This window comes from Pituophis catenifer, unplaced genomic scaffold (genome assembly GCF_029215685.1).
Source record: "Pituophis catenifer annectens isolate HBS135680 unplaced genomic scaffold, rPitCat1.0.hap2 SCAF_1, whole genome shotgun sequence".
Classification (NCBI taxonomy): Eukaryota; Metazoa; Chordata; class Lepidosauria; order Squamata; family Colubridae; genus Pituophis; species Pituophis catenifer.
Genome location: NW_027256881.1, coordinates 167,694,630 through 167,708,973, shown reverse-complemented (window position 1 = coordinate 167,708,973; position 14,344 = coordinate 167,694,630). Strand labels below are relative to the sequence as shown.

Here is a 14,344-nt window from a genome sequence, read left to right as displayed (position 1 = left end):
ACCGTATAATTTCTTGAATCTTACTCTGATTTTCAATTATTTTATCAAGCATATAGGTAACAATAACAGTAACATAGTTGGAAGGGACCTTGGAGGTCATCTAGTCCAACCCCCTGCTCATGCAGGAGACCTGTACTAGGGATTTGAACCGTCAAACTGCTGACCTTTCTGATCGACAAGCTCAGTGTCTTAGCCACTGAGCCACCTCTTCAAACAACACCTTAAGCATTTCTGCTTTCACCACAATCTAATTAGTTCATAATACAATATCATTTCAATTTTTCCCTTCTTTGATTAGGTTCCAAATATGCAACTAAGAATATTCCAATTGTTAACAATTTCCATAATTTTAGTTAAAAATATTCCAACTATTACATATTTCTAAAAATTATTTCAATTCATCAATTCATATTTCAATTTTAATTATATGTAACATATTCCTCTTTCATTTCTTTCTCTCTTTCCCCCTTTCTTTTTTATTTTTTTTATTTTTCTTTCCCCTTCTTTTCTTTTGTATTTTAAAATCTTGAACTCTCCTGTTTTGCCCTGTATTTCCCATTATTTTCCATCTCTTTCCCCTTTTTCTTACTTTTCCACTGTTAATCCCAGTGTAATCATTTTGTGTTTCAAAGTCATGGACTCTTCTATTTTGCCCTGTATTTCCTGTTGTTTTCCATCCCTTCTCCCTCTTTTCTGTCTTTCCACTGTTAATCCCAGTGTAATCAAGTCTTTCTATTCCACCCTTTCTTCCCTCTTTGTCTCTTTCCACCCTTTCTATTTTTCTCATTGTTAATCCCAATCTTTAAAATTCTCCTTTTTATTGTTACTACCCACATAATCATTTAGTTTTCCATAATCAATCTCATTGTCTTTGTCTTCTTTATTTTCAATCTCTGTGTCTTGCTTCTCATTCATTATTTCCTTGTCAGCTTGAGTATACTCAAAAACACAATTTTTGGATCATCAAGTTTCGGTTCTCCATGCAACATTGTAATTATTTCCCTTATTTCCGTTTTCAGTGACAAATACATCATTTTCATCATTTCTCTAATTTCCTGCGCCATTTTATTCTTTCTGGATTAATATTGTTCCAATTAAAAATTTCGTTGTATTCCTCTTTTTTTAATAATCAAAGTCAAGCTGCTTGCAGACAAGCAAATCCTCCTTAGAAGTTCTCACGTCTGTTATCACCATCAAAGTTCAAGTTTTTTTCCGTAACAAAAGTTCAGTATTGTAATAATCTTATTTCTCCTGTAGATGTCTCTCTACAATCCACAATTCCAATCAGTAGCCTGAAAAGGTATCCATTTTGTTTGCAATCCACATTAACAGTCTTTGCTATTTTTTTCTTCTTCTTACCTTTATATATGCCAAATCAGTTTTAAAGTCCAATCCAAATTACACAGTCCGTTTTTCCCCTCTTTTTTTTTTGATACAAAACTTCTATTACAGGGCTTAATTTCCAATTTCTCTTTAGTTTTTCTCCAACATTCAAAAAAAGATCTGCTTACTTTCTTTCCAATCCTTTATACAATTATGGGGTTTTATTTCTTCTAATTTTTAAAGTTCTCCAAATATTTTTATCCAAAAGTCAATTTTCTTTTTGGGTTTTATCAATTTAAGTTTCCGTTTTAATCTTCTTCCTTCCTTTCCCATGCCCATTAGCCGCTGTTATTCCCCTGGGGCTCTTTCAAATTTAAAAGTCTTTTTTTTTTTTTTTTTTTTTGCCTATGAGTTGGCTGTCACTCACCTGGCTCAAAACTCGGTTCAGGTCACCGCACCTGCTCAATGCTTAGCCCGGTTGCCCCAGATTCTTGGCCACAATGGCCGCAGCTGCCGAGTTGGAGAGAGTGTCCTCTGACCTTCAAGGAACTTGCCTGTTCCTCTTGGTCTTCCGAGGTGCCTCTCCTTCTTCCCTGTCCCTATGAGACGGTTCCGGTCTGAAGACCCCTTGGCAGCAGCTTGTCAGTCCGGGTTTTTGCGGAGCTCGTTGGAGCCCACTCTTTCCCCGACTGTCTTGCCACGACGCTTCCGATTTTTCCCACTATTGTAATTTTGAATGATCACTGAATGAATTATTATAAGTGAAGGACTACCTATAAATCAAAGCAATCTTCAGGTTATGACCACCATTCAAAGTTATGAGGGGGATTTAAGACTAGCCTGCAAAGTTGCAGCTGTTGCAGTAGCTCTGCAATCACATAATTGTAATTCGGGCACTTGGTAACTAGTTTGTAATTACAATGTTGCAGTGTCCTGCAATCATATGATTGCCATTTGCAACCTTCCCTGCTTGGCTTCCCACAGCCAAAATCTCACAAAAACTCGCATCGCTTTTTCACCTGCTCTTGTACACATTCCATAGCTCCTGCTCATGACACCCACCTGCAGCACCTGTGCATCTATCTGCACAACTGCCTGCACTCTAATGCCTGCCCATGGTACCCATTTACCCACCTGTGTTTCATAGCACCCACTTGTGGCACTCAATTACCTGTCCATATTCCATACTGCCTGGTTGGAGCACACATCAAGCTGTTCATTTTCTGTAACATCTTCCTGTGGTAGCCTCCCTTCCACCACTCTCATCTGCAGCTTTCACCCACTGGCCTGCTTATTTGAGACTCCCACCTCTTCCCAATTAATAACTGATGCAGTCCTGAGATTACACTAACAACCAAGAATGCTTGGATTGCCGTCACAAAGCAATACAGTCATGTGATGTCATATTTTACAATCACTTATTAACAGAAATTATGGTCAAGAACTACCTATAGTGAATCTATCCTAATCCATAAAGGGTTTTAAGAATGACTACTCACATTTTGAATTGCTCAAACATTTTGTATGTAATTTAATATTTTGTATTTTATTATTTAGGGAAGAAGTGACTCTGGAATAAAAGACAAAAGCACAATTCAGGACCAAAAAGACAAAGAAGAATTGAAAGAGGAAGAAAGCAAGCAAAGAGAAAGTGAAAAATATAAAGATGATGAAAATTATCCCAATAATTTTGATAAAACTGTTAATGAAAGTGAAAAACATGAAAAAGAGAGAATCAAAAATAGATTATCCAAATCAGGAAGAGAGCCAGAGAAAATTAGAGACAAAGAAAAAGGAGAAGGGGAAGGAGAAAAAGAAGAATGTGATAAAGACATAGACAAGGAAAGGAAACAATATGAGGGAGGAAGAGAAAAAGAGAGATTAAGAGAAAAAGATAAACCTAGAGACAGGGATAAAGATTATGAGAAAGTCCGAGACAAGGGCAAAGAAAAAGACAAAAGGAGGGAAAAAAGTAAAGATATAGAAACAACACGAGAAGAAAGAAAAGACAAAACAGACAAAAAGGTAATGTGTAACTTAATTGTTAATGATAATTGGAATTAGCAGACATTTTGAGCAAATTGATATAAAAATACGTGTATCTTAGGTGAAATGGGCAGTGTAAAAATTCAATAAATAATTACTCAAAAATTTAACTTATCACCAAGTATGAACTGCAGTCAAATGCATACAGATGCATTTCTAAACATTAATTTTAACAAATTCTATGGCAATTCTTTTGAAAGACAAAACAGTTGTAGATTAGCTATAGTATCTTTTTAAACATTTTTTTCTTATATATGATTCGATCATTCTCTTATGATCGAAAGTTCTAAATACACTTCCGGTTGGAGCCGTTGTCGCCGATAGATGGTCTTTCGTAAGACTGCCAGCCCCGCTGCTCATAAAGAGCCACTTCTACATTGAGAAGTGGCTTGGAAAGCTCCACGATCCTGAGGAATCGGGAGAAGAGCCGGCGCGACGAGGTAGAGTCCCCTTTGAAGCCCCCAGACTATTTTTTTAAGCGTCTGGTGAGGCTCCCTTTACAGCGTGCTGAGGCTCCGGGCTCCGAGGACGTCTCTGCCTTTGCAGAGCCAGGCGACGCGACCAACGAAACAAGAGAAAGCCAAGAAATTTGTTTAAAATAAGCAGGGTGGAATCTGGACTTCAAATTTAAACCACAAGTATTTTTCTTAGCCCTGTGATTCAAAGTAGTAACTGAGAAGAAGTGAAAGTACTTTTAAAATGGCGCTCGGCTTCAGCAATAAGGGAAGCTGAAAGAGAAAGTGATTGAGCCTATTTCTGCTACAAAGTAACAAAAACTAACAATGCTGGCCTGAGTAAAGAATAATTTTTTTTAAAAAGTGATTTGACTTGTTCTCTCTCCCTTGGACTGGACTAAAGCTGGGGAAATTCCTGAAAGGTTTTTGTGCTGGAGAGGGAGAGAGGATATCTTTTTTAGAAAGAGTCAGGCTGCGTGGAAAAATGGCTTCAAAACAAAAGCCAGCTAAAGCTGAAGGGGGGGGCTCCCCCACTCATAAATCTAAAGAGCAGCCTTTGAGCTCACAGACACAGACTCAAACACAAGAATCTGGATTTAATGATTTGAAAGAATTTATTGCTGGTGCTCTAGATCAGAAATTTGAAAAATCACAGCAGGAATTTAAGGAGATGGTCCAAGAAAAATATGATAAGATGAAACGGGAAATACTGGCAGCTGTAATTGGTTTCTCAGAAGTAGTCCTCCAAGTTGATAAGAAAGTGGAACATCTTGGATCAGAAATGGAGTCTAAAATGAAGAAAGCTGATCAAAAAATTTCTAATGTTGATAATAAAACACAAAGGCTTGAAAATGAAGTTACAATGATGCAATTTAGATTTATGGAGTTTGCTGTGAGACTCAGAGGTATAAAAGAGAGTAACAGAGAAGATTTGAGAAGAGTTTGTGCTGATGCTCTGGCTGTTATGTTAAAGGTTGATCCTGAGGAAATTTTTTGCAAAATTGACAAGGTCTATAGAGTGAATTCTTGGGTGGCAAGACAAAGGCAATTGCCTAGAGATGTGGTGATCTACTTTACAGATAGAAGAATAAGAAATGATATTTTGCAAAAATCTTTTGTTTCTACTATTCAAGTGGATGGAAGAGAAATTGGGATCTACAAAGAATTGCCACCTAAGATGTTGAGAGATAGAAAAGATTTTGGATTCCTGGTGACTGAATTAAAGAAACAACAAATTCCATTTAGATGGGACATCCCAGTGGGTATAATATTGAGGTATCAAGGAGAAAGATATCGATTAAATACTCTTCAAAAAGCAGAAGAATTTTACTTCAGTGTTTTTAAACCAGGTGCAACATCTCCACGTACCTCCTCGGTGTTAGCCATAGTAGGGGGTGAGAAGGATATGCAATTTGAACAAGAGCTGGAAGAGCAGAGGAAACAGACGGAGAGGGAGGCATTAGAGTCTCAAGGAGCGGCAGGGGGCCTACCCCTGTTGGAGTCTCCTTTAGAGCTTCCAGTTGAACCTCCTAAAAATACAAGAGAAGTGGCAGCAGAGCTCGACTTGATGTTGCATACTGCTAAAGATCAGCGTATTACTTGAGCAGCTTACAAACAACTTTTAGAGAAACAACAACACCAGAGCTCTAAGTTATCACAAGATGAACAGGGAGCCAACGGTAAAGCACAAAAATCCAAAGCTATGGGAGGAGCCAAGCCGAAGACTATTAGTGTGGAACAGAAACTTCAGCAAATGCTCTTATCGCTTCAAGGGCCCGCAGATGACAATTAAATTTTTATCTTGGAATGTGAACGGATTAAACTCACCACAGAAAAGGAGGAAGATATTTCACTATTTGAGACAATTTAACAATGATGTTATTTGCTTACAGGAAACTCATATTAGAACACAAGATCAAAAATATCTGATAAACTCTAGATTAGGAACACAGTTTATAGCTTCAAATTCAGAAAAAAAGAATGGTGTAGTGATTTATACAAATAAAAGATTGCTAACAAAAATCATAGAAGCAGATGATTGTGGAAGATATATAGCAATAGAACTTCTTGCAGATAATGGTCCAATTTTGGTGATTGGAATTTATGCTCCTAATCAACAACAAGAAAATTTTTATAAATTATTGCATTCCAAAATATTACAATGGGATTACAGATCTATTTTGCTTATGGGAGATTGGAATGGAGTAATAGATTCTAAAATAGACAAGAAGAGTTTGGCAAAATCATGTACCAAACTACCACAGTCTTTTTTCAATTTGAAAGAAGATTTGGAATTGAAAGATATATGGAGAGTGCATAACCCAAAAGAACTGGACTTTACCTTTTTCTCAGATAGACATAGATCCTTTTCTAGGATTGATTTTATCTTACTTACAGTTGATTTGCTTTCAAAAACTAAGAAAACAAAGATATTTCCGAGGGCTTTATCTGACCACAGCCCAGTATGGATAGAAATAGAAATGGGAAAGAAAGAGAGAAGATCTTGGAGACTAAATGAAAATCTATTTAGATATGAAAAAAATGTAAATGAACTTAAAAAACAAATGAAGGAATTTTTTGAGCTGAATTTGAATAAGGGTACTCCTATTGAAATTGTTTGGGACGCGAGCAAGGCTTATATGTGGGGGGTACTGATCCATATGAACTCTAAACATAAATTAAACTGACAAAGAAAAAGCTTAGAATTGGAAGGGGAGATAAAGAAAAAAGAGCAGTTACTTATAAAAAATCCAACAGATGAAAAATTACAAGGAGTCATAAAACTTTTGAAAGATCAATTCCATATGCTCACAGCAGAACAAGCAGCAACTAATTTACAATTTGCGAAACATAATACATTTTGTAATGCCAATAAACCGGGCAGGTGGTTGGCTTACATATTGAGGAAACAGCAGAGTACTCGGACTATTGGGGGTATTGAGCATAAAGGGAAGGAACTTTTCAACAAAAGCTAATTAAAGAAGCCTTTTTAGATTATTATACCAAATTATATGTTAAAGATGATATACAGAATGAACTTATAAATAAATATTTAGAAGAAAAGAGAGTTATAAAAATTTCTACTGTTCAAAAGGAAAGAACGAGTTTACCAATAACAGTAGAGGAGATTATTATTGCTATTAAACAACTGAAAACAGCCAAAGCTCCAGGACCGGATGGTCTAACTGCGGTATATTATAAAAATTTACAAGTAGAAATGATTGAACATCTTAAAGACTTATTTTGTAGCATACAACAAGGGGGGAAGTACCCCCTTCATGGAAAGCAGCTTTTGTTTCTTTGATACCGAAAGAGGAGGCAGGTTCTATAAAACCGGAAAATTTTAGACCAATATCTCTCCTGAATACGGACTATAAAATTTTTGCAAAAGTATTAGCCAACAGATTAATGCCAGTTATTCAAGAGGTGATTCATCATGATCAAGCTGGATTTATAGAAGGCAGATACATGAAGGATAATGTGAGGCAAATTATAGACTTATTGGAATATCTTGAGAAGAATAAACAGTCTTCTGCAGTGCTGGCGTTTCTGGATGCGGAGAAGGCCTTTGATCGAGTGAATTGGAACTTTCTATTAAAGACTTTAAAAAAGATTGGCTTTGGGGACCAGTTTGTACATGCGGTTGCAACAATTTATCAAGAACAAACAGCACAAATTATTATCAATGGAAGTTTAACTAAAAATTTTAGTATAGAAAAAGGTACAAGACAAGGTTGTCCGTTATCCCCGTTGTTGTTTATTTTAACTTTAGAAGTCTTGTTGAATACAATTCGGGACTCTAGCATTCTGAAGGGAATAGTGATAAGGCAAGAGGACTACAGAATAAGGGCATTTGCAGATGATCTGGTTGTTACCCTAACACAGCCGATGGAATCAATAATTCAGATGAAAGACATTATAGAAGAATATGGCAGGGTATCAGGATTTAGATTGAATCAGAAAAAAACCAAGATGATAATTAAAAATATGACAGTTGATCAAAAGAAGGAACTTGAAAGGAAGGCAGGCTTTGAAATAGTATCAAAAGTGAGATATCTAGGAGTTCAAGTTGCAGATTCAAATATAAAACTGTTTCAAAATAATTATGAGGTGTTATGGCGAAAGGTACAAAAGGATATGGAAACCTGGAAAAAACTGCAGCTGTCTTTACTTGGAAGAATAGCAGCAGTTAAAATGAATGTTCTACCTAGATTTTTATTTTTGTTCCAAATGATTCCCTTGCTTAAAAGTGATAAATATTTGACTGAATGGCAAAAAGGAGTGAACAAGTTTGTCTGGAATGAGAATAAGCCAAGAGTTAAACTGAAAATTATGCAAGATGTTCGTGAAAGAGGTGGTCTTAAACTTCCAAACCTGAGACTATATTATGAGGCTGCAGCATTTACACCCGCAAGTGATTGGTTTGGAAGGACAAAGACTGGAATATTGAATATAGAAAGTCACGATCTTGAATTTGGTTGGCATGCATATTTATTTTATGAAAACAAGGTTGACAAAGTATTTAATAGTCATATACTTAGAAGCTCCTTGATGAGAGTATGGAAGAAGCACCGATTCAAATGGGATTATAAAATACCATTGTGGTTGGATCTTGGTCATATTATACGGAATATAAATATAAAGTCACTCGGGGGGGGGTTATATAAAGAAGTACTTATTAATGATGGGGGCAGATGGCAACTAAAGACATTTAAGACACTGTTGGAAGAAGGGATTAATCTAACTTGGTTACAGTATAATCAACTTCAACTGAGATAGAGAGAAGATCAAAAAATTGGTTTAATGCTGCATGAAGAAGAATTGGTTAGACAGATAAAAGAGAAAGGCCCAATGCATATTAAGAGGATTTATAATGTTTTGTTAGAGAGAGATTCAGAAAATGAATTGGTTAAAGATTGTATGATAAAGTGGGTGCAAAATTTTGGAGAACCAGTTATGATGGAAACATGGGAAAAAATATGGGTTCAGGATGTTAAATTTACACAGTCGCAGAATCTAAGGGAAAATTTTTATAAAATGTTTTATAGGTGGCATTTAGATCCTAAGAAATTGTCATGTATGTATCCTAATGTTCAACTGAAATGTTGGTGATGTGATTGTTTAGATGCTACATATTATCATATATGGTGGACATGCAAGAAAATTAAGGCTTTTTGGATAAAAATTTGGTGGGTTATGCAAAATGTTTTAAAGAAAAAAATTCAATTTTCTCCTCATTTGTTCTTATTGGGTATAGTTAAGGGTTTCTCAGTGAGTGAAACAAAATTGATATTGCATATGGTGACAGCAGCCAGGTTATTGATTGGTCAATATTGGAAAAGGGTTGATGTGCCTACAATTCAAGAATGGACTTTGAAGATGGCCAACTTCGCAGAAATGGCGAAGATATCAGCATACCTAAAAGACCGGACTCAAGAGAGCTATGTAGGGGAGTGGAAGAATTGGATAGACTATGTGCAGAATAAATACCAAACTAGGAAGTATCAGATAGTTTTTAGCTAAATGTTGAGTAGAAATGTATAGTTTATAAGGGGTGAAATAGTTTATTGTGATGAAAAAATTATGTGCACAGGGAGGGGAATAGAGGGGGGGTAAAGAATGACATAATATAATGTGGATGGATTTCACCTTGGGGAAGTCATGGGGAGGGAGGGTTTGGGGGGGTTGGGGAGGGATGGGGGGGGAAATGGGGAAAAAATTGTTGTTTGTAAAACTTTTCCAATAAAAAAAAAAGAAAGTTCTAAATACATTCAGAACTTTCATTGTTTATGTCATGTAAATAGTAAATACCATAAAAGTCTTTTAGAATAACTAGTATTTTACTTTTTAATCATAGCAATATTATGACATCAAAAACAATGAAAGCTCTGAATGTACTTAACTCCTAAGAGAATGATGCAATCAAGTTAGTTGTTCTCATTGATTTCACTGGGAGATTTCTAAGTTGTTCCAGGTGAAAATAATGGTTTATTTGGTTAGATCTTATTCTAGTAATGTGAGATAATTGAGTATGGTTTTACATTACAGGTAGTTCTCAACTTACAACAGTTCATTTAGTGAACATTCAAAGTTACAACAGCACTGAAAATTCACATGTTACTAATTTAAGAATTAGTAGACAATTAGCCAGATTCACGTGTTACTAATTTAAAAACTACAGTGGTTCACTTAACAAATATGGTGAGAAAAGTTGTAAAATGGGGCAAAACTCACTTAACAAATTTCTAACTTAGCAATGTAAATTTGGGGCTCAATTGTAGCTGTAAGTTGAGGACTATCTGTATTATCTTTATCTTTTATTAGATTTATATACCGCCCTACTCCTGAAGGACTCAGGGCGGTGAACAGGCACAAAATAAAACACATAGATACAAAAGTTAAAAGACACAATTAAAACCAGATTAAATAATTTAGCCCAAGACAATTAAAAAATCCCAATAATTTAAAACAGATTAAAATTGCAATTTAAAAAATTTTAAAATGGGGGAGAAAATTAGGCCAGGCCGGCTTCCTGGAATAGGAGAATCTTAAGAGCACGGCGGAAAGTGCGTAGATCCGGGATCCTCCATATCTCTGAGGGGAGCTTGTTCCAGATAGTGGGTGCCCCCACAGAGAAGGCCCTCCCCCTGGCGGCCGCCAGTTGACATTGTTTAGCTGACGGCCCCCGGAGGAGCCCCTCTCTATGAGAGCGTACCGGCCGGTGGGAGGCTGCTTGTGGTAGTAGGCGGTCCTGTAAATAACCAGGTCCTAAGCCATGGAGCGCTCTAAAGGTGGTAACCAAAACCTTGAAGCACACCTGGAAGACCACCGGGAGCCAGTGCAGCTCGCGCAGGAGAGGTGTCACACGGGAGCGCCATGTTGCTCCCATAACCACCCGCGCGGCCACACTCTGCGCCAGTTGGAGCCTCCGGGTGCTCCTCAAGGGGAGCCCCATGTAGAGAGCGTTGCAGTAGTCCAGGCGGGAAGGGACGAGGGCATGAGTGACTGTGTGTAGGGAGTCCTGATCCAGAAAGGGACGCAACTGGTGAATCAGGCGAACCTGATGAAAAATCCTCCCGGTCACGGCCGTCAAGTGCTTTTCTAAAGACAGCCGTGAATCCAGGAGGACACCCAAGTTGCGAGCCCTCTCCCTGGGTGCCAGCGATTCGCCCCCAATAGTCAGTGATGGCATTAACTGACTATATCGGGACGTCAGAAACCACAGCCACTCGGTCTTGGATGGGTTGAGCCTGAGCCTGTTCCTCCCCATCCAGATCCGCACAGCCTCCAGACACCGGGACATCACTTCAAGGACATCGTTGGGGTGGTCCGGGGTGGAGATGTACAGCTGGGTGTCATCAGCGTACTGCTGGTATTTCACCCTGAAACCACAGATGATCTCGCCCAGCAGCTTTACATAAATGTTGAACCAAAGGGGCGAGAGGACCGACCCTTGTGGCACCCCACATATGAGGGGCCTTGGGGTTGACCTCTGCCCCCCTGCCAACGCAGACTGCAACCGGTTGGAGAGAAAGGAGGAGAACCATCGTAATACAGTGCCCCCCACCCCTAACTCTTCCAACTGGTGCAGCATGATACTATGGTCGATGGTATCAAAAGCTGCTGAGAGGTCTAATAGGACCAGGACAGAGGAGCAACCCCTGTCCCGAGCCCTCCAGAGATCATCAACCAACGCGACCAATGCCGTTTCCGTGCTGTACCCAGGCCTGAAGCCTGACTGGAACGGATCCAGATATATCATTTCATCCAGGTACTGGGGGAGCTGTCGCACAACCACACTCTCATCAACCTTCGCAACAAAACTAAGGTTGGAGACCGGACGATAATTAGCCAACACGACGGGTCCAGGGAAGGCTTTTTTTTTTTTATTTGAAAAGTTTTACAAAAAGTTTACATATTTCCCCCCCCCTTCCCTACCCCAACCACTTCCCTCCCCCCCTCCTCTTCCCAGAACAAATTACAGGATATAACCTTCAACAATCATAATCAATCCTAGTCTAAATTATTATAACATTCCACATCTCTTGTTCCTTCAATTCCCTAATTACCCACCTAGCTTAATTACTTAAAGACACACCAAATATCTATATAATCATTCATAACCTATCTGCAATTTCTTATTCCGATATTTATTTTGAATATAATCTATCCATCTTCTCCAGTCTCTTAAATATCTTTCATTTGAATGATCCTTCAAGTACGCCGAAATTTTTGCCATTTCCTCTAGGTTTGTAACTTTCATTGTCCACTCTTGGATTGTAGGTAAATCTTGCTTCTTCCAATATTGTGCCACCAACAGTCTTGCTGCAGTTATTAAGTTCAAAATCAATTTAGTCTCTATAACTGTACAATCCGTTGTTGTGGCCCCGCCCTCTGAGCCTATTCCATCGGAGGAAGAAAGCTCCGAGCATGAGGAAGAGGAGTCAGCCAGGCCTCCATCTCCAGGCCCCTCCCCTCTGGCACTGTCTCAGGTGCCGGCCAAGGGAGAGGAGATTAGCAGGGAGACAGGTGTCTCGGATGAGAGTGAAGGAGAGACATCATTCCTGGACGCACGCCTCCGAAGGCGTGATAAACGATTGCAGCAGCTCAGGAGGCGTGCTAGGGATTAGAACTGAGTCACTGGACCACACCCCAGAGACTATATAATAGAGGGTGGTGGCCAGTGATCCCTGTGACGAACAAAAATAAACCTTGGATAGTCACTAAAGCCTCGTCCGAAACTGCTGAGAGGAATATTTATTTTTGTTGGACTCTTGTACGCTGAGTATATTATCTTTCTGTTTCTGTGGAAATAAAGCACTTGGCAGACGGTGTGTATATCGCTGCCAAGTTGGAGATAAAGACCTGGGTGTGTGCCAAGTGCTTCCTTAACCTCGGCTGGCTGTGTTTGTGTGTGTGTGTGGACGGGGACAGATCATCCGTAACTATACCCAGCAGAAACAGCTGTGGTGTAAATTTCAACCTCTTTTTAAGAATATTTTGTAAAATCCACCAAATTTTTATCCAAAACGCTTTAACCTTTTTACATGTCCACCAAATGTGAAAATAAGTGGCATCCTCACAGTTACATCTCCAACATTTTGGTTGTACATTCGGATACATGCGAGATAACTTTTTTGGGTCTAGATGCCATCTATAAAACATTTTATAAAAGTTCTCCCTTAAATTTTCCGCTTTGGTAAATTTCACATTTGTCACCCATATTTTTTCCCAAGTTTCCATCATTACTGGTTGTTCAAAATTCTGCGCCCATTTTATCATACAGTCCTTAACTAACTCTGTTTCCGAGTCCATCTCTATCAATATATTATACAATCTTTTTATGTGCATTGGGCTTTGGTCACTAATTTGTTTAATTAAATTTTCATCACTTTGTATAACACCAGTTTTCTGGTCTTTTCTCCATCTGGCTTGTAATTGTACATATTGAAACCAAGTTTGAATTATTCTCTCCTTTTTCAACACATTCACAGGTTTTAATTTTAATATACCTCCCTCCATAATGAGAAAATCTTTATATGTAATTACATCCTGTCTACTTTCTATACTCGTATTCTCTATTGCGTGCCTGGGTGCTGTCCATATAGGTATCTTTTCATTTAACTTATATTGATATTTCTTCCAGACACGCAATAAAGCATTTCTCAATATATGACTCTTAAATGCTCTATCCACCCTTTTTTCATACACTAAATAAGCATGCCAACCATAGACCAGATCATGCCCTTCAATATTCAATATCCTTCCATTTGTTAGATTAATCCAATCACTAATTGCTGATAAAACAGCTGCTTCATAGTACAATTTTAAATTTGGCATTTTCAATCCTCCTCTTTCTCGTATGTCCTGCATTATTTTCAGTTTTATCCTTGGTTTCTTACCTTGCCATACGAACTTATTAATACCTTTCTGCCATTCTTCCAGGTTGGCATCCTTTTTTAGTACTGGTATCATTTGAAAGAGGAATAAAAACCTAGGTAAAACATTCATTTTTATAACTGCTATTCTACCCAACAAGGACAGTTGTAATTTTTTCCATTTATCCATTTCGACTTGTATTTTATGCCATATCAATTCATAATTATACTTATACAATTTACCATTAGAAGATGCAATATAAACTCCTAAGTATTTAACTTTTTTAACTATTTCACATCCCGTTACCCTTTGTAACTCCTCTTTTTGATTTGTTGTCATATTTTTAACTATCATCTTTGTTTTTCCAATGTTTATCTTAAACCCAGATACTTGACCATACTGTTTTATTATATCCATCAAAACCTTTGCTGATTCCACTGGATGAGTTAAGGTCATAACCAAATCATCTGCAAATGCCCGTACCTTATATTCATAGTCTCTAACTTTGATTCCCTTTATCTCATCTATATTACGTATTTTGTTTAGCAACACTTCCAAAGTTAATATAAATAATAATGGTGATAAGGGACATCCCTGCCTCGTACCTTTTTCAATTTTAAAAGTTTCTGTCAAACTGCCAT

At 37.9% G+C, this 14,344-nt stretch overlaps 1 protein-coding gene across 3 annotated transcripts in view; it reads left to right on the top strand.

Moving 5' to 3' along the window:
• TRAF3IP1 (TRAF3 interacting protein 1) overlaps positions 1 to 14,344 on the top strand; it is a 275,475-nt gene that overhangs the window by 148,595 nt on the left and 112,536 nt on the right. For all 3 annotated transcript variants that reach the window (XM_070956772.1, XM_070956771.1, XM_070956773.1), the window contains exon 5: positions 2,881 to 3,348. In XM_070956772.1, coding sequence (XP_070812873.1) covers positions 2,881 to 3,348 — 468 coding nt within the window. The remainder of the gene's footprint in view (positions 1 to 2,880; positions 3,349 to 14,344) is intronic.